The sequence below is a fragment of the Acanthopagrus latus genome, chromosome 24 (assembly GCF_904848185.1).
Source record: "Acanthopagrus latus isolate v.2019 chromosome 24, fAcaLat1.1, whole genome shotgun sequence".
Classification (NCBI taxonomy): Eukaryota; Metazoa; Chordata; class Actinopteri; order Spariformes; family Sparidae; genus Acanthopagrus; species Acanthopagrus latus.
In genome coordinates this window covers 12,903,581-12,930,896 of record NC_051062.1, presented here as the reverse complement: position 1 = coordinate 12,930,896, position 27,316 = coordinate 12,903,581, and the positions used below count along the sequence as shown (strand labels likewise).

Below are 27,316 nucleotides of genomic sequence, written 5' to 3'. Positions count from 1 at the left end.
GGAGTAAATGAAAAATTATATATTAAAGTGAAGTACATGAGTAAATGTACATGTAATTTTTATTTTTGATCATCAGCTGTCAAAGTACACGGTGTGTGTGTGTATGTGTGTGCTCCTGGAGGTAACGTGCATCACCTCTCCCATCTGCTGGCTTTTGCTCCCCTGCCGCGCATGCGCAGTGCGGCTCTCCATCATTTCCAATATCCCAGTGTAGGAGAACCAGCAGAGGCAGAGAACTAATGGGTAGGCTTCTTATTCTTATTTTTCCAGAGGTCAGAAACGCTCTGTTGCTCGCCCGTGACACGGTTTCGGCACCGGTATGCATTCGCGGGGATGCCCGGGTAAGAAGCGACTGTTTACGGGTTGATTTGACGCAGACAGAAGCGTTAGTGCCTGAAAAGCGTCCCCCTCTCTCGCTCTCTCTCTCTCTTCTTCTTCTTCTTCTTCTTCGCTCTCTCTCCCTGCGAACGCAACGGGCTGCTAGCTAGCATGCTAGGCTAACCCGTGCTAACTCGGCCTGGCCCTGGCCTTGCCTGGCCCCCTTTGGCTCGAAACCCAACGGCGGGCCTAGCTGCTTTTTACCTCGACAGATTTGAAGTCGGAACGTGTGCCGCGGCTCCTCGTCGTCCGCGAACCGGGTTGCGGCTCGCTAATTAAATGCTAAACCGTTATTAGCGTAGCCGAGCTCGAGCGCTAATTCATTTTCGTTACAACAAGCTAGCTGGCTAGCTAACTAACGGTAGCTAGACAGCTGACGCTTGGCATGCTAACCCCCACAGCTAGTTCAGATGCTGTGTCCAATGCATCAAAAAGCCCAGTCAGACAGGACTGATTCCGCTTGTTGACACGGTCACTTCTGAACGCGGAGGCCCGCAGACGATGGAGTTTGAGCGGCCAGGCTCACCGTGAGAAAAGCCCAACAACCTCTAACGTCTCACGGTTGTCGCCAAAACGTTAATAAAGCAACACTTGGCACAGTTGAGACCAGGCTAAAGCTAATTGGCTATTATTTAACGTTTGGTTGCATGGGCAGTGTACACAAGCGGTTGTCATGTTCCTCCAGATATTTAGGGTTTTAAAAAAGTCTTGTCATGGAGCTAGCGACGTAGCCAACTTGTGTAGCTGTCAACTTTGAAGGCTGCAGCAGGACAATATGTCTAATTTACCCCCAAAAGCTAGCCTTAGCCATGGGGTTTACAGCCAGATTTAAAATGCCAGGCTGAGATTTAATGGACTTGATCAAGCCAGTCGTGGATATCTTGTGGTTTACTTGTCATACTGCTGTTGCACAATGTGTGTCCTGCACCCCCTTTTTTTACAATATAAATCACTCCCCAGGATAATACTCCATAAACATTGCATGTATCATGCATGTGACAACATATGTCAGACCCTGCTCACTTGGCTTTAAATGCTTTTTTTTTTTTTTTTAGAGATGTGATCACTAAATGCAGATATAAATGCACCAAATTCTCTTGAGGTGGCTTTTGTGACCATAGACTTGCCCTCGACTGTGCAGTCAGCCTCATATCGAGCACGCTTGAACAAAATCAGGGTCGAATCGAACAGTTATTTTCGCTGTCGGTTGATTGTTTGGTCTATAAAATGTCAGAAAATGTTCAGAAATGTCGATTTGTGTTTCCCAAAGCTTAACACGACGTCCTTAAATGTGTTGTTTTGCGCACAAACCTTAAGATATTCAGTCTGCTGTCTTGTTTTGTGCATGTGACAACATATGACAGACCTTGTTCACTTGGCACCTAATGCATTTTTAGAGATCTGATCAGTAAATGCAGATATAAATGCACCAAATGCTCTGAAGTGGCATTTGTGAACATGGACTCTGTTTTCAGCCTCATATTTTGCATGCATATACATGATTAGGGCTTAAACTAATGATTACTTTCATCTATAAGTTGTGGGGTCTCTAAAATATTGAAAAATGTCCAAGATAATGTCCTTAAATGTCTCATTTCATCCTCAAGCCAAAGATATTCAGTTAACTGTCACACAGGAGGAAAGAAACCGGAAAATATTCACATTTAACAAGCTGATTTTTTTTTTTTTTATCTCTTTTCCTTTTTAAATATAATAACCCATAATTAAATCATACCCAGGATAATACTCCATAAACAGTATATGTTTTGTGCATGTGACAACATATGACAGACCCTGTTCACTTGGCTTTAAATGCATTTTTAGAGATCTGATTTGTAAACGCAGATAAAAATGCTCTGAAGTGGCATTTGTGACTGTAAACGTGACCTAGACCTGTAGTCAGCCTTATGTTTTTGCACGTATACACATAATTAAAGCTGCAACAAGCGATTATTTTCATTGTTGATTGTTTTCTTGACTAATCTGTTAGTTGCTGGTTCTGTGAAATGTTGAAAAATGTCCTCAAATGTCCTGTTTTATCCACAACCCAAATATATTCAGTTAACTGTCACAGAGGAGGAAAGAAACCGGAACATTTTCACATTTAAGAAGCTGCAAATTTTTATTTATGTTCCTTTAAAAACAAGAACACAAACCAATAAACAGTTGACAGCTCATCAAACAATCAGTTATTCGTTTCAGTTCGAGTTGAAAGATGTGTCATTGGAGGTATATTTCAGATTTTCCCAAAGTTTTTAGGGCACAAAGCTCCCTCTGATAATTAAGAATATATTCATCAATCCATCGTTGATTTTTAACACTAAAAATCACCCTAATATTCATGTTTAAGAAGCTGTAATCAAGCCCTAACTCTGTTTTTCTTAAAATTATACAAAATAATTACTCAATTATCCAAATAGTTAGAGATTAACTTCATTGCTGATAACTAATCTATTAATCGTTGCTGCTCGAAACATAATAGCACAATAATCCTGTAAGTAACCTGTGTGGCTGAGCAAAATGTGGGTTTTTTTTTTCAGACGAATATTGAATGCAAGCTCAGAATCTGATCATAAATGAGCCCTTGAATGCACCTTAGATAATTCCTGGCTTGTGGTGCAACAGTCAGATGAATCGAGGGCTGATTGATATGATTAAAGAATCATATTATGATGATTTTGACAGATTTTATTATTGCGATATGAGTTATGATCAGTTTGAATGATTTTCAGTCCGTACTCGAACCCAGCTGATGCTTTTGCTTTTGATACCGATATTAGGTAGTTAAACAATCCTTTTTAACACTTTAACTGGGAATTAAATATTTATAAATTATTTCAAGCTTCCTTTCTGTGTTATATCCCTAATATTTTACATTTAAATGGGCACATATCAGACAACACATACATGCCAATACCGATATATATCTGTGATGAGCCAGTATGGGTCGATGATATTGATAACTGGTCAATTACAAAAGATTTGTAGGCTTGTACATCTCTGCAGCAATAAAGTACTTTATTATAATGCTGGTTTTTCAAATGCTACCATCCTCTCGTCTCATCTCTTCTGATTAACTTTGTTAATTTGGCTTTTAGTGATGATTTAAGACTTCTTTTATTTGTAGTTGTACTTTAAGTTGGAAATTAGGGCTGCACAATAAAAAACAGACATTGCATTGTTTTGGTTTTGTGCATTATATATTGTAATATATGAAATAAATACAGGCATTTTCAACATGGTTACAACCCCTGACTGGCAGAAAAACTACTAAATGGCAAATTTGTTAAATGCTTACTAAGATCTAAACTATGATCTTTGCATGATAGATATATTTTGTGCAGCCTTAAATTAAACGCTGGAAAAAAACGTCAAGGTTTTGATCCGATCTGAGTCATGAGTCGGCGGGTAAAGGTTACCAGCTGCTGCACCAGCTAGTAGATAAAAAGTTTGTTTACTGGCTCTGGTCAGGATGAGTCAGGACAATTAGAAGCGACTGTGGGTTGGACGGACCTTCGTGACAGGAAAATCCCAGACAGAGAAATCTCCTGTGATCACAGAAAGATGTTAGGATGCATTTATTTCGCTGTAGGATAACAGAAATATCACAAGCACGGACCGCTGCCTCTTGACCATGTAATGAAATGCACAGAAGCTGCGTTGTCTGATCATATTCTTTAAAAAAAAAACAAAATCTGGCACTGAGATAAGAACATTGTCATTTGCATAAGCTGCTATCCTTAATGGATCGCAAATTCAGTTACTCAACCTTTGGCTGTGGTTCCACTTGTCATTTAGATGTGATTTCTTATATAAAACATATTCGGACTGCATTGATGCAGGAAGTCTCCTGTATTTACGTCTCGCTTGCAATGAAGTTTGCAGCTTGGATCGAGTCCAAGCTGTGTTGAATTCCCATCACATGCCAGGCGGTCTGTGCCAAAACTTGTTCTTTAAACCCCCCCAAAAAATGTTTTCAGAGCTATGTTTGGTAGGAAAATGGGAAATAATTAATATTTCTTTTTAGTTTTAGACTTTCACCTTTTCAGTTAGGTCAGATTCATGTTCCAAGGTGGCACAAAATGTACGACGCACCATTTTTCAGTCAAATCGCCGACGTCAGTGACTCTGCAGTGACTCTACGTTCCTCTCCTTGTCATTTATTAAGGGCATTGCTCTCCAAAATCATTTGTGATGGCACACCAGTAATGACAACAACAGCACGAACTGAGGACATCGGGGAACATTTAATTATAGGATTGAATTCTGATTCCCATGTTTATCTCCTAGCCCAAATCTGAGGCAAGTCTTTTTTCTTCCCTCTTGTTGCAGCTTGATCAATCACTGATCACTGAAATCACTGAAGTGACAAGTGTAAGCATCACCTGTGGAGTCACAGATATCATCAGAGAACGTTTCACGTCTTCTTTATGCTCATACGTGATCCGCGGTTGCTTTTTGTGAAAGCTGTGTAAAGTCGGATTTGCCGTTAAATATTATAAATGCTCTTGTTTTCAACCTGCTCTCGACCAGGCGATCACCATGCACAGTTCTGCATATCACACATACTTAACAGCAGTATTCCACTTTATTGTGAAGCCTTGAAATATAATATTTCTCCTCGGCATTTCTTTAAAAGCTTCAGGCACTTCACGTGAGTTGAGTTCAAGTATAGTCACTTTCCACAGCGGTGATAACTCGCATCCCCGATGAGGCAGGAATCTATCAGCGAATCACGCCACAAACATTCCCGCCTTGATCAAGCATTGTAAAATGATTCTTTCACTTACAGTACAGAGTAATGGCTCAGTTTGTGCATTTATAACTGGAGTTTAATCTGCGTATTTCACCTCCTCTCCTCTCAGTTCTCCAGCACAGATACTGTGTTTTTAAAGAGCCTTGTTCATGTGAGGGTTGCAGTTGAGATGGCTTTTCTAGATGTGTGTGTGTTCCTGCAGAGATGAATACTACTGAGTCTGTCTTCAACTTCTTAAATGTTGTTTTTATGATCAGATATCTCCACTGGCATAACCAACTTAGGCGAGAAAATATAGGCACAGACGAATCACAGTTCGCGTTCCCCCCCATGAGGTACCCGCCGTTGTCCTGACACGTTTGAGTCATACTTCAACCATTGCCTAGCTTAAGAAGCTATGTGTGTTGGTTCCAAAGCTGTCGTAATCCATTAATGCACAGGCAAAAATGCAGTTTTAACTGGACCATCTGCATCTGAAGATAAAATCCGTCTTTAAGATGTTCCCAGCGCAGTAATAACTGAGTTCATGCTGCATTTCGGGTACGTTTTGATTTCACGATGTCCTGGGCTGGACCACCTCTCCGCTCCTCTCCGTCCTCTCTCCTCGACTTGTCTGTCTCGTCCTTGTTTTTGCGACGAACAATAAAAGCGAAAAGGCCAAAAACGTAATCTTCAAAATGATCCGCCTGCAGGGAAAGGTTACACATTAGCAGGTACCGTATGTAATTTGGATACGGCAGCTCTTGAGAGCAAATGGTGGGGAGAGAGTTGAGATCTGAATTTGTGCTTTCACGTTAGTGAGGCGGCTGATTTAGGGGGTGTTGCTTTGCCAGAAGGTTAAGATAAAACATTCAGCCCAGGCACCTATGTCATTTTGAATCAGAATTTCTCTCTCTTTCTGATTTGAGCAAAGAAAAAAAGACAAAAATACGAGATTGAAACCTTTAATAATGGAGGTTAAACACTCCTCCAGCAGCTCCTCTGCACTAAGCTCTTGTTGGAAAAATAATTTTTTTTTTTTTCCTTACACGTGAAGACAACAATCGTAATTATGTTTTCTCTGTTACCTCTGCATTTTCCAAACATGGAGTTCAGGGAAATGAGATTTTAACGATGTGGCGATTTGTCTGATAGTACGCGACGCACCTCTCCTGAGATGATGAGGTGCGACTGTTGCCACTGCGCATTTCCAGATAAACAGCATACATTTATGTGCCGCCTTGTTTTTACTGTGCCACGGGTTGCACTACCCTCTGTACCTCCCCTTCCTCTGTGCTGGTGTCACTGGGTTTGGTCTCAGCAGCTCACAGGGCAGTTATGAGTCAGCAGCACCGGCGGCTGAGAGGGAGGCTTTGCATGGAGCTCTATCACTCGTGTTTGAATTCACTCTGAGAGACAGGAGGGGAAGACTGGCAATATAGCAGTGTCAAAATTAAATGTTTTTTTTTTATGATACGTGATTCTTAAATTGGTTATAGCTGTTTGATTTTAAAGCTGCAATAGCAGAAGTGTGAGATGAGAAGCGTCCTTAGTGTCTATCGCAGTGACATCCTTTATTTCAGCTGTTTTAAATTGGTCAGTGTCTGCCACGTAAAGCCCGGTCCGGTCCTCATGTTTTAGTGTATTGTAAAAACGTTGCACTCTAGATCAGGACTGCCACTAATGATTATTTTTAACACTTACCAATTAATCTTTGAATCTATAAAGAATAAGTCAAATGTTATAATCGGATCAGATTACCCAGAGCACAAAGTGACGTCTTTAAATTGCTGACCAAAGACAAAGGACGGAAAAAAACAGGAAATCTTCTCATTTAAGATGCTTGAACGGGACAATATTTGACATTTTTGCTTTGCTATTTGACATTATGTTTTCCTTAGTGTATGGTCACCTGAATATGAGAAGCATTATGTTTTTGTTAGCTTTGAATTAGCCTTTTATATCTACAGAGGAAGCAGGTTGTCTTCCAAGGAGTACAACATGTCACTGCAGTAGCCCAAGAAGGACAAACCAACACTGGATCTAGAATAGAAACTTGTACTAAGAATGTGTTAAGACTTTGTTATTGTAAACGCCCAGACAAGATTTAATTTATGCAAATAAAATTAACTCCCGCTCTGTTCTCGCCTCACAGGAACCATGGGAATACCACTACCCAACTGCGTTTGGGATCCAATATGTTGAACTCACTCAACTCGTCCGACTGAGGGACTGTATCCTGGGCAGCAGAAGACAAATGGTCACGTATTAATAATAAAAGACTTTCCTGTGAAAGCACAGCGCGCGCCGACTCCTGACTCGACTTCTTCGGTTGGCATCTTCCCGAGTCAGATGGCTCTGAATGACAAGATGCAGTAATGGAAGTCCATGCACCATTCAGCACCGTCGTCATGAAGCAGCTCAAAGGGTAGGGTCTGCCGTGAGCTCGCCTCACCCTACCCAGCCACCCACCCACCCCATCAGCTCCACCTGAGAGCAGATTCCCACGTTCAAGCAGCTCCACCCTTCTCCACAACCCTCCCTCTTCCTCCTCCTCCTCCACCACCATCACGGCTTTGGAAGACGAACATGACGTGCATTGCGAAGACGCTGGTTGATGTCTGATATATATACCTCTGAGGTGTCGAGCGTAAAACCAGCGGAGCAATGAATGGCGGAAAGGAGTGTGAGGCGGGAGATGAGCGGCAGGCCGTCCCTGTCCAGGTTCCCATTGGCTGGCAGCGCAGGGCGGAGCACAGCGGTGTGGTCGTATACGTAAGGTAAGATAATCAAATAGTCCATCAAACGTGTGTACCTGCTGTCAGACGACTGTGACTGTCAGAATTACCAGGATGTTCAACCTGCAAAAGTTTGAATTAGAGGCATGAAGCGATTCTTTGAGAGGTGCATAACAATTCTCCAAATCCATGTTTCTGTTTAGACCTCAACCTAAGAGCCACAGTTTGGTTGATTTGATTTCAAGGGGAGGAATTCTGGGTGTTATTGCATCAACTACAATTCATTTGGAATTATTTGGGAGGCCGCTGGTAATAAGGGTTCCCTTGACAGGTAAACTGTAGCCCGCATGTTTGCTGGGACGGGAAAGTGAAACCAAAGTCTGGTCGATTTTTGAATGTGATCACCAGATTTCTCATCGCCTCCTTCCAGTAACCGACTCTTCAAGTCATTCGTCATTCGTGAAGTCATTTGTTTACAGAATACACTCAGCTGGTGCAACAGGGACTTTGTGTAATGAGTTGGATCCTTCAGCACTCGTCGTGCCACGAGGACTGGAAGTTGGTGTCCTCCCCAGAATATGAACGCCAGCACGTGTGTTTACCAGCCACAATGAACTAAAGCAGTTGGCTGGTGTCAGGTTTATTTTGGGTGTTGGAAAGAATCCTGTCTACTTCTGTGACCGTGGCCTGATACTGTCACCGCACACGTTCTCCAGCATTGGAAGTGTGCATTTGCTTCAGGGATGTGCGACTGTAGATCCTCACAGTAGATATTTCCACGGCAGCTTCAACTAGTGCTGCTTGATTATGGTTAAAATTAAAATTGTTTTGGTTGTTTTGTTTCAGTATATAAAATGTGAGAAAGATTTCTTAAAGTGCGACTCCCTTGTCCTTTTTAATCGCCCTAAGCTCCGGTGTAGTTTGAAATGTTTCACTTGATAATTTTCAGACTTTCCACAAGTTTTTCGGCATGAACTCCCCTCTCCTGTCTCATGTTATGTGTCCACAGGATGCGTCATGTCCACGCTTTCCAATTATTGTCTATGTAAGCACGAGCCACAATCTTGGTCTGCTTTCAAGTCCCACAGTGGAAAGCCCACAAGTGGCATTCATCTAATCAGGTTCAGGCATGAAATGTTTGCACAGTAGCCTGTGCTGGTCAAGCGTCCAAAACCAAAGGGGAGTATCGTGAGCCCTTGTGTCCAAAAACTTCCCTGTGGACACGTGGCATCATGGGTTCAAACGGCATTTCCGTAGCTGTGACCTGCCACAGACGTTTGTCTTTTAGTATTCCTGATTTTACTAGACATGAATTGGGTTAAGAAAAAAAGGAATCCCCAAATATTTGTTCATTAGCTGGTAAACACCCAGATAGTGTATGGTATTTTCTCTGGGTTTTATGTCCAATGAAATGAAATCTGATAAGTACTGTAGCTGAAATTGAACTTAATTGGTTTTATTTTTGGCCTAATGTCCAAGCTGACACATTTAAAAGCAACTGTCTGCATATTGAAATCATTAAATATTGCTAAACTGGACGAGACGGTGTGATTCAGGCTCCACCTCCTACATGGGCCCTTTTTAAATCTTTGTTTTTAATTCACATAGATGGAAGAATCCCACTTTGGTGTATCACTATGGAGTGGGAGGATTTTTCTGTTTGATTTCATGGTTGCAAACCTGCAGCGAAACCTGCCTGAAGGAGCTGCTAACCCACCTAAAAAAATCATTTGTGTGTCTGTCAGCGGAGCATTTCACTGTGCAATGGTTCCTTTTCTTCTTCTGAGTCAGGAATAAATTTGCGGTGGTAGAGCTGCACCTTTGTGATATTTCTGCATAAAAATGTTAAGTTGAATGTGAACGCTTCAGTCCTAAAATATAGAATGATGTGCATAAACCCATTTGAGACAATGCAAATGAGCGCTGCAACGTAAAATATCACAGAAGGGGTTTTTGTGCAGCCTTCCATCTTAACGTGGTTGTTTTCTGTGTGCAGTCCCAGTGGCTCGTTGCTGTCCAGCTTGGAGCAGGTGAAGACCTACCTGCTGACGGATGGAACCTGCAAATGCGGCCTGGAGTGCCCACTCATCCTCCACAAGGTGATTTTTTTTGTCTTGATTCATTTAAGACACAGCAGCAGGGGAAAAGACCTTACAGCTGCCTCTAGAAGATGGGAGTCCCAATCTACTAAAGAAATAAAAAATCTGTTGTCCAAACAGACAGATTAAAAACTCTCAATCATTTCATCATCATTTATGTATTAGCTGTTTACTATAAGGTAAAAATTGAAGAGGTGGTGAGGTGAAAAGGAAGTGAACGTTTTAAGCGTGCAGTAGGAGATGGCATCAAACAGGATTTTGGTTCAGTTTGAGGGATCTTATGTCTGATCCTGTTGCTGCTGTTTGGAAACGCAGGTTTAACTTCAAGATTAATGGATTGTTTAGTACATCTTCATTGTCATTCTATTGCATCTGCATTTAAACATAACCTTTTGTTTGTTGTTAGGAAGCCACACTGAGATTAAAATCTCTTGCAAGTGAGACCTAGCCAAGATGGAGTCAAAATAGCAGCATGAAGGACATGACAATCAAATCGTAATAGCAGCAGCAAAAAAAAAAACATGAATAATTTACATTCTCATATTCAGTTTTACAACAATAAAAACAGAGATTTCAGAGTTCAGTAAAAAGTATCACCCCTCTTGGATTTAATAGTAAACAAAAATAGATAGAAATTCAGTTTGTCACAAAGTTTGTTTTCCTAAAACATTAGTTCAACATGCTAAATTCAATATATTCACTGGATTGAAGACCATATGATTGAAATTGAAGGTGTTTTGAAGTGTATGTGACCACAAATGGGAAAACATTTAATTTGACATTCCCTAAGTCTCATACAATTTCAAGGTTTGTTAATTTTAACATTTAATTTCTTCCACTGGAATTAAATGCCATTTAACTGTTTGCTCCTTCTGGTAATGGCTTGTAAAAACTGACAGGCGTCTGGAGCAGATGTTGTGGTTGTTGATCTGGAACTTCTCCATTTATTGCAAATTTGCACTTGCACTGAGAATGAGTGTTGGCTAAATGCCTCTTCAGACTACATGATATTTTAATTCAGAGCTTGACATGTCCTGGCCTCAAGATAGGACACATTACTCTCTTGACATTCGTTACCACAGCTCGGACAGAGGGGAAGGGATTGAAAGAGGAATGAGGAGGAAGTAAACGTGTCTTTGAAAAGGAAATTGTGTCACACTAGTCAAACCAAGGTGAAAACAACTTCTGACAGCCTGTTGTTAACATGATGCCTTTTGTTTTTGTTGAGATGGTCTTTTGTGTATTGAAAAGTCACCCCTTTCAGCTTGAAAGGTGGCTGTAAAAAGTTTGTAGTTTCGTCCTTCACGGAGCACGGTGGCTGTGGTCAGCTTGAATTAATGTCAATGAATTCCAATTGTGGCCAGTTTTCACAGTGGGGAAAGGTATAAAAAGGTCCAGAGGAAGCTCTCAAACCAGAATAACTCACTTCCCGTCCCATATGCTCAGCATGTATGAAATGAATTCAAGCTCACCACTTCCGACGAGCTACATATGTTGGGGTGTTATGAGATGTCTGCTGTATCACATTACACTGGGTAATCCAACCGATTATCCTTCTTGAAGCTAAATTTGTCCCCAACATACCATGTCGGTCGGATCAGACCATTATCAAGATGAAAATGTTGACTACTCTGCTTTATTATTTATGTTTTTGCCCAAAACATTCTCCTTCTGTTTTTCACTTTCCCCTTAGATTGTACTCACTCAAAAATGGTGTTAGAAAAGTCTTAAAGGTCCTCTCTCTCTGTGTGTATTCTGACCATCTAAATGGATTATCTAAACATGCGTTGTTGTTTATATTTTAAGTTTTGAACATTGTAAAGTTGTGAATGAAGAAGTATTGACATGTAGTCATGGATTTAAAAACTTAATTGGACCCATAATTGGAGTCATGATATAAATCTAAATAAAGGGACCTTCCTCTCATTTAATTTAATCACACATGCAACATTTCATTCTTGTGGGAGCGTCACCTCTTTGACCAAAACTAAAACATGATCTTTCTTTCCCTTCAGGTGTTCAACTTCGACCCAGGGGCAGCCGTCAAGCAGAGGACTGCGGAGGACGTGAAAGCAGATGAAGATGTTACCAAGCTCTGCATTCACAAGAGGAAGCTTCTGGCTGTGGCCACGCTGCACAAGAGCATGGAGACGCACCCACCTCTGACACTAACCAGTCCAGGGGGAGGTATGCGAACATGTAAACCCAGTTTTATCTTTCAAAAATCAAAAATGTTTAGTTTGATGGCATCCCTCAGACACACTTTGGCAAAGACCTGATCTTAACTATGTAGTCATTTTAAAGGTTCGTCTGCCACTCTGGCTAGGATGGCAAAGACTTACCTTTCCTGTCTGAAATTGTGTCCAAGGTTTTACCATCGATTTAGCTTAATTTTTCTCTGTTTTGCCTCAAGGTACATCATCTGTGGTCACTGCGCATTCCACAAATCAACGAGCAATAAGGACTAAACCCCACGATGGCCTGCCCAATGCTGTTGGCCCAGACTGCAAGAATCCGTTCAAGATGATGATGGCAGCTGGGCCACAGCAGAGGCTGTATCCACCCCAGGAGATGGGTGGAGCCCAGCAGCCAGAGCTCTACTCTGGATACCCCAGGCCACAGAGGCTGGGCAGTGGGGAGCCAGGCCCCAAATCCCCTTACCGGGTTGGGTATGGAGGCATGCTTAGCCCACCTCCCTCCAGTGCTAAGCTGTATGGAGATGGCTCACAGTCTCCCAGTGCAGACACTCTAGGCAGCCCCGAGGGCTTTCCAAGGACCAATCCTTGTGGGTTTCCAGGAGCTGGCAGTCCTGGCTCAGCCTCCATCCATGGGAACACTAGGACACCTCTTTCCCCACCCAGTGTAATGCTTCATGGCTCCCCTGTGGGCCAGCCATCCTGCGCCATGACAGGGAGGACTAGCACGCCCCTCTCCCCAACGGCCACTGCCAAAAGCCCTGTCATGAACATGAACATGCCACGGGGCAACTTCCCCCCTGGTATGGATATGCCCCGTGCAGCATTTCACCATAAAACACAACCCCCTGTGCATCCCGTACCACCTCCATCCATACCACCATCCTGTGCCCTTCAGAAAAGGCAGTTGACCTCTGAAAAAGACCCCTTAGGCATCCTGGACCCCATCCCCAACAAGCTAGCTCCCAACAACACCCCAAACCCCTCCAACTTCCAGCCTAACATCCACTCTCAGGTACCAATGATGAATGTAAACGTACCCCCTCCCGCCATTGTTCCTTTGCCAAGCAACTTACCTTTGCCCACAGTGAAGCCTGGGCCTGTGGGTCATGGCGGCCATATTCAAAGGACTCAACAGGGTGGTCCAGCTTCATCTATGTCCCCCTCCCCTGTCACCTCCCCTGTCCACATGACCGGGCCTGCAATTGGGAGAATGGAGGCCTCCCCTCATCGCTCACGCTCATCCTCCACCTCCTCTGATCACGGGAACTTTGCAATGCCCTCGGGGCACCAGGCCCCATGTGGCACCATGAAGGTCCCTCCTCGCTCCCCCAGGTCGGCTATGGGATCTCCCAAACCAGCCATGCCCTCCAGCCCCTCCACCAACAAAACTGACCCACACCACCAGTACAAAGACTCCCAGCTGTTGCCAGGGATGGGAAACTCGATTGGCACCCAGCAGCACAGCAACCCCATATACTCACCCACTTCTTCCTCCTCGTCATCCTCTTCTCTGGCAACCCCTAGCGCTTCCCAGAAGGGCCATCCAGGGCTCCTGGGGATGCCCCTCAATCAGATCCTCAACCAACAGAATGCCGCTTCCTTCCCCGCCAGCAGTCTCTTGTCGGCCGCAGCCAAAGCACAGCTAGCAAATCAAAACAAACTTGTCGCTGCTGGCAACAGCACTGCTGGCATTGCTGGTGGTGGTGTTGGGATGGCAGGCATGGGGGCAGGTGGAGGAGGTAATGGAGGAGGTGGCGGGCACCCTGGATCTATGAGCGGCCCTCGGGGCATGGAAGGACACAGCACTTTAAATCCAATGCTCCCACCAAACTCCACCATGCTGCTCAACACTCCTGAGGGCCAAAGCGGTCGAGCGGCTCTGAGAGACAAGCTCATGGCCCAGCAGAGGGACCCCATGCGTAAACGGAGGCAGTCATCAGGCAGCGCTGCTGTAAACCACGACACCAGTAACAACATGGTCTACAACATGCTTAACAAACGAGGCATGGGAGGACCCCATATGCAGGGGCCCAGTGCAACTGAGCAGCTGCGGAAAGTGGGTCGACTCGGAAACCTTCCTCCAAACACCTCCATGGCCCAGCTCCTCCAGTCCATGAGCTGCCAAAGCTCCCACAACATGGCTGGGAACAGCCATCGTCCAGGTCTCAGTCCCGGTTCAGGGCCTGGTCCTCAAGGAGCCCCACAGCTGCACTACAACGACAGCACAGGTATGGTCCCTGGTGGCCCTCAGCAGAACCTTCTTGCTCAGCAGAGGCTGCGGGTACCAGGAGATGCCATGCAGCACTGCCAGAACATGGACACCTCTGGGGGCCATCTGGGCCCTCGTCCAGGCCAGTTCCCTGACATGATGGCCCAGATGCAGGCCTCCTCCATGAGTAACTGTGGGCCTATGGGGCCAGGAGGTGGACCAGCGGGTCCTGATGGCATGCCACTGGGACGCCCCAACAATAACCCCCCACCGCTGTCCCACCCCGGCCCTCACCCCTCACAGCAGAGCCTCCTTCATGGTATGGGGCGGACTAACATGGTGGTGATGTCACATGGAGGTGGGGATGGAAACTGTTCACAGACCATCTCTGATCCAGGTGAGACATCAGCACTAAGTACATCAACTCTGCTCGTTAACTTCATGATATGTAGAAACTGAAAAATGCTGTTACTCAGTCAGGTGCTTAGGCTGTAGTAAAAGGGCAAAAAATGTGTATTGATTCCAGAGCAATTTACTTGAATTGTAGGTTATGAAGAACGCCTCAAAGTTGTGACAAAATTTTAACAAATTAATTAAAAATCTCAGATGTGCAGTAGAGCCTGACTGATATTATCAGCTAATATTCACCTATCAGAGATCAGCGATGGTGTATATGTTGTCCTATATGTGCCAATATGAAAACAATTTAAAAAAAAAACACAATGCAGAAAAAGATATTTTGTAAATATTACAATTATTAATATCCAGTTGAAACTGCCTCCATTACTGCTTCCAGTGTTCAATCACCTCATATCAGGGAACACAGCAAAACAAATGTCTGTTTGAGCACATATTCTGTTCATGTAAGTATGAATCTGTAATATCTATTGGCATCCGCCTCCAAAATCCAGTATTAGTCAGGCTCTAGTGTACAGCATTAAATTGTTGGCAAATTGGCAATTAATCACTCAGACTATTGATTCTGGATATATATCTGGATTGGGGACATCAGTCCATTATCCAATAAGTAAATTAAGTCAGTCTTGGCACCCAATACGAGTTCCTGCGAACATGACAGTGCTTACATTCATCATGGTGACTAGAAACTTTACTATTTTACAACATATTATCTTAAAGCTACTCAGATCATTAGTGATGATAATAATGATAATAATAATCCTGAACTGTGTTTCATCCACCCAGCCCGTAGATTTAAATACTCCTCAGCTACTTTAATAACCCCAGTAGTTCCAGTTATTAAATCCTAGAAGATAATAATTATTTGGTGACATTTCACAGCGACTGACAGCACACAAACTCCAGTCCAAAGCGACCTCCCTCTGGCTGGGTGATGGTGTTGATATCCTGTTCAGTTAACGAGTGTGTATCCCCCTCCCCTTTCCCATGATAAGCTAATGGCTGGGTGAAGATGTGGTTTCTATGGCTGTGAGTGAACTAAAACCAAAGGATTTAGGTGATAGGCCCCGAGCCGAGACAGTCGGGCTCCTCCAGTATCTCCGAGCTAATGAGCAGGCCCCCTCATCTTTGGAAGCCTGGCTAATTGTCAGTCAGCCAGTGTTTCTCTTTGTTTTATTTGTATACTAGCATCAGTCAATGGTGTAAGAAGATGGAAATGGGATCTGGATCACGCTTTAAGGGAAGCAGCCCAGATAGGGTGCTCTAAAGAGCTTCTCCCAGCTAGCTGGTCGCTATAGTAACGATAGACCCTGAATAGAGACCAGAGTGAAGCCTTTGATGAGGGTTTAGGCCTGTGTGAGTGTTTGAATGACTGTGTGTGTATGTCTATGACTACTTGCGCATTACAGTGTGTGTGCTTCTGTTTATTTGTGTGCATTTGAATGACTTGGTGTGTGACTGTATGTTTTTTGTTTTTTTTTCGGTGTGTGTTTGTGTTTTGAAAGCACTGAAAAGGCACAGATCTTGTTTTTTTCCCCCCTCGCCTGCTGTGAGGCATGGACTATGAGTTTATGTATTCATTGTGCGTCTGTGTCTTCATATGGTTTATAATGGGAGATATCACCAAGGTCTGCTGCAGGCCACCTGTTCTTATCACCAGGTGCCCAGTTCTTCTGTATTCCTCCTTCGTCGAGTCATTGAAATTCAGGTGGTCCTGTGCAGGTCAGGAGGTAGCCTATGAGGTTTGTGCCAGTCCAGTAGGGATTGCAGGAAAACAGTTGTTACAAAATGTTGTTTTGACATTTACAATTTTAATATTTTCAGTGTGTCTCCAGAAATGGTAATTTTAATCAACGTATATATATATATATATATATATATATATATATATATATATATATATATATATATATATATATATATATATATATATATATATAGCACGTAGTTGTGTTTTTGTTAGGGAGGAGCTAATACAACATTTTCTCTATCTATTCGACCAACTGAATTATCTGTATGTGTACTCAGAATAAAAACAGAATAGCGCAGGACTAACTGGAAGTTGTTAATTAGTTGATGATAGAAAGGATGGGCCATTTCACAATACGATCCATTAAAATATGCCCAGATTTGCCAGTGTCCCACTTGTAATTTAATATAAAGCTAAAAACACAGAAAGAAATAGCGACTTATGGGTTATTTGCTTACTTGTCCAGGCTGTGGCCTTCATTTGGAGTTTATTGTGAATGAAAGAAAGCTTGATTATAGCAGAAGTTATAGATCTCATTACAATTGAACCAATATGCAGGCACGTCTGACTAAACACCATATGGAGTTTAACACTCCAACCTGTTGCCTCCTCCTGTTGCTTATGTTTGTTGTTATTGCCCATGGTCAATTAGCCATTTTTTAGTGTCTATTATTTGGTGTGTTTTCTATCATTTTTTTAATCCTTTTGAGCCATGGACCTTTTCACTGATAAATTCCCAATGTTTGCCCTGTTTGGGTGTTGTGTGCTCGTAATCAGATAAATGCTTTAATCACCTTAAAGTTAAACTCCAGCCATCTGCTTCTTGTGATGAAGTTTGCTCACTTAGCTCGGTTTTCTAAATCTATTTGTTGGCTGTAAGTCTCCTGTTCTCGCCTGTCTTTGATGCTTCGCCAACATTTACCTCGACAGTCAATAACAACAAAAACCATTGGACCCCCTCATGAAAACAGTGCACTGCATTGACTCTGGACGAAAACGAAACCAGTGCAATGAAATAATAAAGAGGTCCTTTCAGTGTTTTGGGGCCCTGGTGGCAAAAGCACATAAGTACGCATGGTCTCCTGGGATAAAAGAATATTCTGTCACCAAATGGCAGATGTTTTGCCTCTGAGTGGCTCTTCATACTTGAAGCTAATTTGGATGACATGTTAGGGATCTTAAGAGCACTGAAAGCTCTTTGAAAGTGGCTTTTTAGCATTAGCCTCTAACCATCTGTTTCTAGACAGCTAGCGTGCTCCCCCTCACAAATACCCCAAAGTTCATTGTAAACCCGCCCCCCCCCAGACCGCCTGCCACCCAGCTGACCGCCCCCCCCCCTCCACCATCCCCCAGCAGGCTAAAATCACACCACCCGACCCCTCATCCACCCACCCGGCTCCCCCCAACAAGCTTCCTGGCAGTGGACAGCACCACCAATCATCACTCGGTTCCCATGGCAACCTCCCCCGGCAACAGCCGTCACTATATCATAGCAGCAGCGAAGGATATGGGGGGGGAGGGGGTTGGCCGAGTCGTGGCTCTCAGTGTTAGAGAGGAGAGGGAGAGAGAGAGGGAAAGAGAGGCGGGAGAGAAAGAAAAGAGGAGAAAAAAAATGGAGAGCACACACAGCTGCCCTTCAGCTACGTAGCATCGCACCAGCTGCTCCAGTCGCCACTCGTCCACACACACACACACAAACACAGAGCGAGCGTCAGGCCTCGGAGATTTTGTATTTGCTTCGGCTTTGTCTGCGTAACATTGCTGCTGGGCGCTCTCTTCAGTCATTGATACATCTGTGGCCTTGATGTGTGTTGTACATGTTCTGTCCTTGTGTCGCTCTGCTAACAAGTCCGTCTCCAGCGCGCATCTGGCAGCGTGTCCATCTGTTAGTTTGAAGAGCAACAGATTGTTATTGTGCAACTTTTTCTGTCTCCACTTTGCAGTCATAAATTAGAAAAGGTTTAAACTCCACTGAAGTGCTCCACAGAACTGTCAGTACCACAGTTGTTAAAATTGTTCCTCTGAAAGTTTGCATAATATTGCTGATTGCTTAATAGTCACACTCGGGTTGTAAATCCTGTCAAAAATGGTGCAAATTGTCCAGTGTTTTCTGGCAGCTGCAACAATTTAACAATTACGTGTTCACTGTTAAATTAATGGTTGATGGATCTGTTTGAGTACATTTTAAGAAAATTATCTGGTTTCTTTCCTCTACGACAGTAAAACTGAATCTTTTGGTTGTGGACAAAATAAGACATTTTATAGAACAAATTTTTAATTGATTAATTGAGAAAATGAAAGTGATCATTGGTTGTAACCCTGTTATTTTCATATTCAATCAATTATCTTTACTTTTTCCAAGTAAAAACAGTGAAGAAAACTGTGATACATTCTGTTGTTCTAGCTTCTCTAATGGGAAGATTTGCAGCATCAACACAGCAACAGAAATACCTCATATTCCGATCATTAACACATCAGAGCTTGTGCCCTTCCAGGCAAAAAGAATCACTGCTGACAGCTTTAAATTCCTTGTATGTGGCCCGACGAGAACAGCTCAAACTGTGCTCCCATCATTTAGTGGTACAGAGCTGCTGCGCTGACATCTGTTTGACTCGTGCGTCCTGATGGTTTTGCAGGAAACCCCTCGTCCCTCGGTTGTGGCATGGGCCTGCAGCCACACGTCAACGCCGGCGGGGGTCCGATGTACCAGCAGCAGGTCCACCAGGGCATGCAGCAGGGCGTGGCCTCCCATCCAGCCTACCAGGGACAGCAGCACTTCTCTGACAACCAACCCTACACAGACAGCAACAATGCTAACGCTGGCTCCATGGCCTGCCTCTACCAGAACTACCAGGTGGGATCACGAACTACGTTTTATTATTTCATAAAGTTTTATATGAATATTGTTTGTCATGTTGTGACCTTGCTGTTGTGTCCACAGCAGGGGATGTTGTCGCACCCACAATTCGGGGAGGGACAACAGCCACAGGGCGAGGGGCTTCCAACGGGCTCTGACAGGGGCCCTGGCGGAGGCCCAGAGTCGGTGGACGCCATCTATAGAGCTGTGGTGGACGCCGCCAGCAAGGGCATGCACGTCACCATCACGACAACAGTGAGCGGGACCACACAAGCGAGTCCGGTGCCCGCCCTCAGCGCCATGAGTGCCTTCACTGCCTCTATAGGGGAGCCCGTCAACCTCCCCAAAGCAGTCAGCTCAGTCCTGCACGGGCTCCAAGAGGGGGAGGCGTTAGCACAGCAGGTCAGACCGAGGCAGGTGAGGCTGGGTCGGGGTCAAAAGAACATGGACCCAGGGAAGAGCACGCCAGACATCCACGAGGCCAACGACTACTTCCGCTCTCCTGGTCGTGGGACTCCCAGGGGGCAGTGGGACGGGGAGACGCAGCACGGAGGAGGCTTCGACAGCCACAGCAACAACAGCGCCTGGGGTGGTGAGGAGTTCCTGGAGTGCTCCACACAAGTGAGGAGTAGTCCCTGTATGGAGCGACCCGCCAGCCTGGCCCCAGCTCCACCCTGCCCCACTGAGGGGTCCAACGACCACGGCCTGGTCATGGCCCACGACAAGGCCTTCCTCGACGACGGCTATCGCTTCAACAACTGCAGCCGGACTCCTGTTAACTACAAGGAACGTCTGGAGCAGACGGTGGAGCGCTGCGCCCACATCAACGGCGCCACCCCTCACTTTAACACCCGGGGTTACGGAGAAGTCCTGGGTCCCCCTCGGCAGGAGCTGACAGGGGACGACCAGTCGCCCAGCTCCTCTACAAGCCTAGAGGGACCTCTGGCCACAGCCAAAGACTACAGCCACTACAACGGCCACTTCAATGGCATGGCGCCCAGCCCGTCGGACACTAAGAGCCTGAGCAGCGAGGAGGACCTGCGGCAGCCGGACTCGCCCTCCTCAGAGCTGCTTCATTACCGCTCCAGGACCTTCAATATGGGGGAGCTGGTGTGGGGCCAGTTGAAGGGCTTCCCGCCCTGGCCTGCCAAGCTGGCTGGGGATGAACAAGTGCACAGCGCTGCTATGCAGCTGCGGGAGCAGGCCAAGGTGAGGGACCGTCTGTGTCCACCTGTCATCGTTTTACCAGCCAAGTTTACATTTTCAGACTGACAGCTGCTTTCAATAACCTTACTTAATCTTCCCACATTAAAAGTTTTGGACAGTCTTGGGTGACGGCAATGTTTTCTTCCAGTGTAAACTGACAGAATAAGTTGTATTTGACTGAAACCAATCTGTTGCAACACTGAAAAAAAAGTCAGAAGGAAACAAACATTTCTGTCCTCTGGCCATAGTGGCAGATGGGTTCCAAAATCACCATTTTATCTGCCAGAACAGCCTTTCTGAATAGAAGAGGTTCTACTGCCGATGACTGCCAAACACTCTGGTAGACAGAACAACAAATTCACTATAATTTTGAGTCCTGAATGTGCTCAGATGTGTTCTTGTGTTTCTGTCCAGGTGGAGCCAGAGAAGCTAAAAACACTAACTCACGATTTAGAGGCACTTGACCGAGCCGCCAAGAGAGGCCTGAAGTAAGTAAACCTGCCCACCGCAGAGTTAGTGTTGCTCATATTATTGCCTTAATTGACCCTATTCAGCACCCTTAGTTACTGATGCTATAGTGGCTATGCAAGCACAGTTTACAGAGATGACGGTAGCAGATTTATCACTTGAAATTTGTGTTTATTCTTTAAGCTACTGGTCATTGACTTCAGATATTTGGTACATCTTTAAATAATCTTTTAATGCTGTTTGTTGTATAAAGTACTTTTTTACAAAAGAAGCTGGAAGTTTGGCATCAGAATCGTGAAAACTTAACTTGGACCAGGTTCTTGTTTGAGCGCCGAGTGTACAATAAAGTCTGTAACGAGCTGAAGTGAATGGCCATATTGCTTTAGCACTTCTACTCTTTGAATAATTAAAAAATACAAATAGAAGGTCGGGCTGGGGTTAGCACTTTTAAAATTAGATTTCAGAATATCAGATGAACACTTTAAATCTGTTCAATCAAAACCAATGAGTGGACTGTGGAGGCGCCGTTCTGGTTCAGTCTTTATTTTGGGTCACTCAGGTTTTTCTGGACTGGAAATTAGATTCAAAATGAAATCGAACAAAATGTTTACAACAATATTCTCCCCTGTCATACAAACTGTGGGGACATGAAGTGTGGAATGGAAGTTTTAATCATTTAATTTCTCTAATTTGAGCTGTTTGAAATACAAACAAGACATTTACGCTGAATTACACTGTTAATATCTCTGTTAACAGCCATTATTGATTCCAAACCTTTGAACGGTAATATATGAAAGCAGACTTCTCATTTTGTAGTCAGTCAGAGAGCCAGCTCTCAATTAAACTGAGTGGATGTTTCAGTCGAGAACTTTTTCTAACATAACTTTAAACAACACTAAGTAGCAGATCAATAACCTAGTTAGTCAAGCTTGTTAACTTCTGGAGCCTACATTTGAGCAGATAAACACTCTGGACTTTAAGCCAGCCTTTAAACTGTTGCTTCTGGGTTATTTGTTTTTGTAAAGGCCAAAAAAAGGACACATGATGTGAGAAACCCCAACGTTGACACACCTGCAATGTTAGGAAGCGAAGGAGTTCAATGAATGATCAGTTTCTTGATTATCGTCGGTGTTTGTCCTGTGTGGTATTGACACCAGGTGGTTCAGATGATGTCCTGAAAAAGCGCGTCTCTCCCTGCAGCAACTAAATGTCTTAAAGCTATAAACCTGCTGAATCCCTGTGTGGCTGTTAGTAATATTGAATATAAAATGTGTCCAACAGACCGGGGAAACTGAATAATCACTTGGAAGCTGCTATCCACGAGGCCATGAGCGAGCTGGATAAGATGTCGGGCACAGTGAGTTTTTTTCTCCACCTTTTTTCCTCCTCGTCACTTTCTGCTTTTAATCCGTCGTTAACTTTTTCTGTCCGTCTGCCATCAGATCCCGTCGCGAGATCGTCAGGTGAAGCTCCCTAAGCCTAAGAGGAGGAAGATATCCAGATAACATTGAATGTGTCGGCCGCAGAACGTCCTCAAAGCCTTTCGGAGACTTCGTCCGTTCAAGCCTTGATGCGATCTGAGCTCTCTAACAGGTGCTACACATGGACTCTTCAGTGGTACATCGTTGTTCCATGACATCAACTTGACTTAATGACTGACCACAGAAGGTGCTGGAAATTCCAATCACCAATACAGTTTTAACTGTAGAAGAGAAAAAAACAAAACAAAAAAAAACCCAAGAAAAAATAGAGGAAAAACGTCAAAAACGGTTGCAATTTGTCTACAGCTCACTGAATTAACTATTTTTTTCTAGTATAAAATAGTAAACAAAAAAAAACAAAAAAAAGCTACAAGCATTACCTTACATATTTAAGAAAATAGACAGTCCAAATATTTCTGATACATTTTCAATATGTATATAGATAATCCTGAAATTTCATGCTATTAAGAATTGTATGTAAATATTGTACAATGTCATGTACAAGCATACCTAATGCACATTTTATCTTTTATTGTACAAAACAAAGCAGAAGTGTACCAATGTCTTGGTTTCTATTCAGAAGTGCGGTTGCATACGGCCGCATGCATAGGATAAATAAGAATACAGCCTAAAGCTTTTATATGATGAACTGTAAGACGTGCTGTTTTTTTATTTAGTTTTGTTTTGTTTTGTTTGGTTTTGTAAGGGAACAGCAGTGGAACAGGCATGAGTACATTATGAGTTCTCCATTACGAAAGTCGCTTCACACCAGTCAAGTGTTCGTTTGTATTTTTGGGGGAAACAACGGTGGGAAAAAAAAAAAAAATACAGAATGAACTTTACCAGCAGAAAGTGTTCAATGTTCCCTCCCCCGAGGCAGGAAAAAGAGCGGCCGGACGAGTGTCGGTACATCTTCATCTCGCTCCAGCCGTCATCTGACGGGAAAATCATCATGTTTTGGATGTTGTCAGGTGAATCTCTTGGAATAACCGCTCATCATTACTGGCAGACAGAAGGAAGTTTGGTTACCTGCCGATAGATGAAGGAAAAATCCACCTGCAGCCTCTTTTACACTGTTAAATGTCACCTTGGGTTCAAATGGAGATGATAATTTGAGTTCTCAGTTATTATAATAATTGTATTTTGTTTTGGGAGAAAAGAAAGTAGAATTTCTCTGATTCCAGCGTCTTAAATGTGAATATTTCCCGGTTTATTTCCTCCTCTGAGACAGTAAATCAAAAAACTCTGAGTTGAGAACAACACAAGATATTTTCCCGCTATTTTGGGATCAGTCTCAGAGTTTTGATAGTCAGAAATGTGTCATTTTCAAGCAAAAGACACTGAAAAATGTCAAGCATTATCTGGATCAAGCTTCTAAAATGTCAGCAGATCCTTTTTGGGTGAAGGAATTTCAAAAAATGAGACTCATTCAAAAAAACAGCTGGTTAACTGATTTTGAAAATAATCACCAGTTGCAGCCCCCCTGTCCTAATAATCGATCAATAATTTCAAGTAAAAACTGAGAAAACATGGTGAAAAATCCACTTTCTAAATTGTGACGAGTTTTTCTCAGCTCTCTTTTGGACTATTTGGAGCTTTATTGATAGAATCGCTGTACATTTACATAGACTGTAGTAACCTGGTAACTTGAAACCGAGCGTACATCTTCAACAGATCTATAATCAGATTTCAGATCAAAGAGCAAACTAAGGTCGATAAAATGTCAAAGAAAGGTGAAAATTGTTGATCAGAGATTCCCAAACTTAAAGATGACGTCTGCAAATGTCTCGTTTTGTCCTCAGAGAAGGAAACAAACCAGAAAATATTCACATTTGAGAATCTGAAATCAGAGAATTGTGAGTTTCTATCTTTAAAAAAATCCCCAACTTAATTATCAGATTACTGGTTGATTAATTTAATAGCTGACGAGGCTCATGGCCGCTCCTTCATGTCGGTGTCTCATTCATCTGGCTCGTTATAAAACACAAAGCAAACAAATTGGACCCTGAACGCAACACAGAATCACTACACCGAGTGTTTCCAGGTGGATTCTTCCTTCAGCTCCAGCCAAGAATCAAGCGGCTGCATCGGTGAATCGTTGGGTTGTTGTGATCATGTTCTCGTGCTCGTTTGTACAGTGATGTTTGATTTCTCCATGACTGTAGTCGTCTTTTTTGTTTTGCCACAACTATAGCTTTAGGTAGAGTAACCAGCCTCAGAGGAGAGTCTAGATGATCATGAGGAACACTAACTCCAGAGCAACAAAAGCATTTCTTCACATTTTAGGGGCCTTGTGTTTTTATTTTTGTTTTTGTTTTTGCTTATCGATGTAAATTATTTATGTACAGTACTCCATATTTATTTTAAGCTTTACAGATATGCTAGATGGCAATAATACTACCAAGAGTTGAGAACTCAAGCCTTATATGTGTATATGTATGTTTTTATGTTTGTTTTTTTTTGTTTTTTTAAACAGTGAATAGATCATGTGTTCAGAGTCCATTACAGGTCATGTTCCCTTTTTTATTTAAGAAGTGACCATTACAAATAACACTTTCTTCTTCTTTTTCTTACAGTGAGGATTGTTTTTTTGTTACACATTGTGTCACGGATTTCTTAGTTAAAGGAAAAAGTCTGCCGACAGGATCGAACTATTTATGAATATGCACACATGAGAAGGCAGACGGCGTTTATGTTGCTAATAAATGCAGTTTTTAACACTACTTATCTATCAAAATCATCACTTGATCGGTCTTAAAGTCGACAGTATTGGGAACTGAAACGCTCGCTCGCAGCTGCTCGTCTGGATCAGAACAACCTGAAATCACTACAGAGTTAACAAGTGCAATATACCGATCAATGGCGAAGATCAACACTGCATCTCTTGATTGTTTGACACCTTTTCCTCAGCAACTCTGACTGTAATTTTTTTTCCCAAAATGTCTCCTCGTCTTCGTCTTCTCCTCCAGATTAACTTCAGAGCCACGAAGTAGTAATTTATTTGTAGCTGTACCTCTTTACATCTGTTACACTCAGGCTCACGTTTCATTTTATTAGCATTTCAACCCTTATTACAAATATCTGATGCGCAATAAAACACTAAAACGCCACAAAATACTTGAACGTTTCAAAATTACTCACATTCATTACAAGGAAAATCAATAAAATACAACTTTGCAAAGAGATTCTTTACTTTCTGACTCAGTAAATTACAAAAACACAACTTTTTAAAGTGCAATATGTAGGAAAAATTAAAAATTGATGAAAATGATCAACACATCGGGAAGAATTAGCAAGTTTAATGTTATAGCAAAGATGTCTACTGAGGTTAGCATGCTGACCAGCTCAGTTGGACCCATCCTGTCTTGTAATCTAAGCCCAGTCTGGATTGCTAGCTGCACAGCTAACTGAGCTAACTGTAGTATGTAAGAACAAACACATTGGGAAGAAACAAGTTTAACATTAAGCAGATTTTTACGTATTGTGTTGGAGAGATATCTACTGAAGTTAGCATGCTAACCTTGACCCATCCTGTCTGGTAATAGCGATCCCAACTCTGGTAACTGCACGACGAATTCAGCTAACTGGCTAACGGTAGCTAGAGTCGTCCACCCTTATCAAAATAGAGGATGCACTTAACATCATCAAAATGTGTCTAAAATGCCACAAATTCCTTGAACTTTTCAGTTTTCCACATTCACAACAGGAAAAAAACAAAACAAAACACAACTTTCAGAAGCGTTTCTTCACTTTTTCGCTCAATAAAACATTAAAACACTACATTTAAAGTTGCAATAGGTACGAATTTTGGTTTAGAACATTAAAGAAATAGCAAAGTATCAACAGACTGGGAAGAAGTCAGATGCCAACCAGCTTTCCCTGACCCATTCTGTCTTGTAATACTAATCCACACTGCCAGTCTGGACCGCTAAGTGCACGGCCAACTGAGCTAACTAGCTGATGGCAGCCAAATTTTTACATATTGCACCTTTTAACTCCACAGTTTAAATCCACAAAGACGAAGAAGGAGAAGCCTCAAACTCAAAAGACGGATCGCAGCCAAGTAAACAGTTTCAACCTGTCTTACGTTGTTCATGTGTGCACACTTTTAAGAACCTTAAACTTCAGTTGTACTGTATTTTCTAACAATATCTCACCTCTTACGGAACATTTTCTTTGTCCTTTTTGTCGCTGTGTGCTCACAGAAAAACTCGAGGACGTTTTTTGAAAAACGTTGAATTTGTAGCAAAATCATCAGTATTTAAAGGTAAAAATCTCAAAACTTGTCATTTTTAAAAAAAATCATTTAAATGTCCTTATGTTTTCAGTGCGCACGCTATAAGAACCTCAGAGTTGAGTTTTTACTGTAATCTGTGGCGAGGAAAATCCTCCGGCCGTATTCAAAAATGTGACGTTCGGAGTCGAGAACACATGAGCTCTTTCGGTAAAGTTCATTCTGCCTCTCCTTCCTTTCCCCCCTCCAACCCCTGTTTTTTGTGCAATGACATGCAGGAACCCGGTCTCACATTGGGAACCCATGTGTTATAGATCTGTTCTATCAGTTTCATGTTGTTTGTGGTCAAGAGTTCAAAGCGTTTTTTTGTGTTTGAGATGATCTGTGCATTTTTTTTCTTCCCTTCCTACCGCCTGTGATTGTGTGTGTGTGTGTTGAGGTGTGAGTGTGATTTTTATTTTTCTGCTCTTTGAATCTTCCTCTTCCACATCTTTCGTTGTCAGTATTTTTATTTTTTTTTCAAACCTGTAATTAAGTATATATTTA

The 27,316-nt window shown here is 42.9% G+C and overlaps 1 protein-coding gene across 4 annotated transcripts; it reads left to right on the top strand.

Annotated features, from left to right (window-relative positions):
- The first annotated feature begins 103 nt into the window (after nt 1-103).
- LOC119015195 (methyl-CpG-binding domain protein 5-like) lies at nt 104-27,316 on the top strand. 4 transcript variants are annotated; one of them, XM_037090980.1, is made up of 10 exons: nt 104-243; nt 7,269-7,893; nt 9,848-9,950; nt 11,966-12,149; nt 12,364-14,754; nt 19,161-19,378; nt 19,466-20,590; nt 21,002-21,075; nt 22,337-22,412; nt 22,498-27,316. In XM_037090980.1, exons 2-10 carry the CDS (start codon nt 7,781-7,783, stop codon nt 22,558-22,560), a joined length of 4,347 nt encoding a protein of 1,448 aa, XP_036946875.1. In that variant the 5' UTR covers nt 104-243; nt 7,269-7,780; the 3' UTR covers nt 22,561-27,316. The 4 variants fall into 4 exon arrangements, with proteins under 4 accessions (XP_036946875.1, XP_036946876.1, XP_036946874.1 ...); XM_037090981.1 differs by having other exon boundaries at nt 106-341; nt 19,469-20,590; XM_037090979.1 differs by having other exon boundaries at nt 108-341.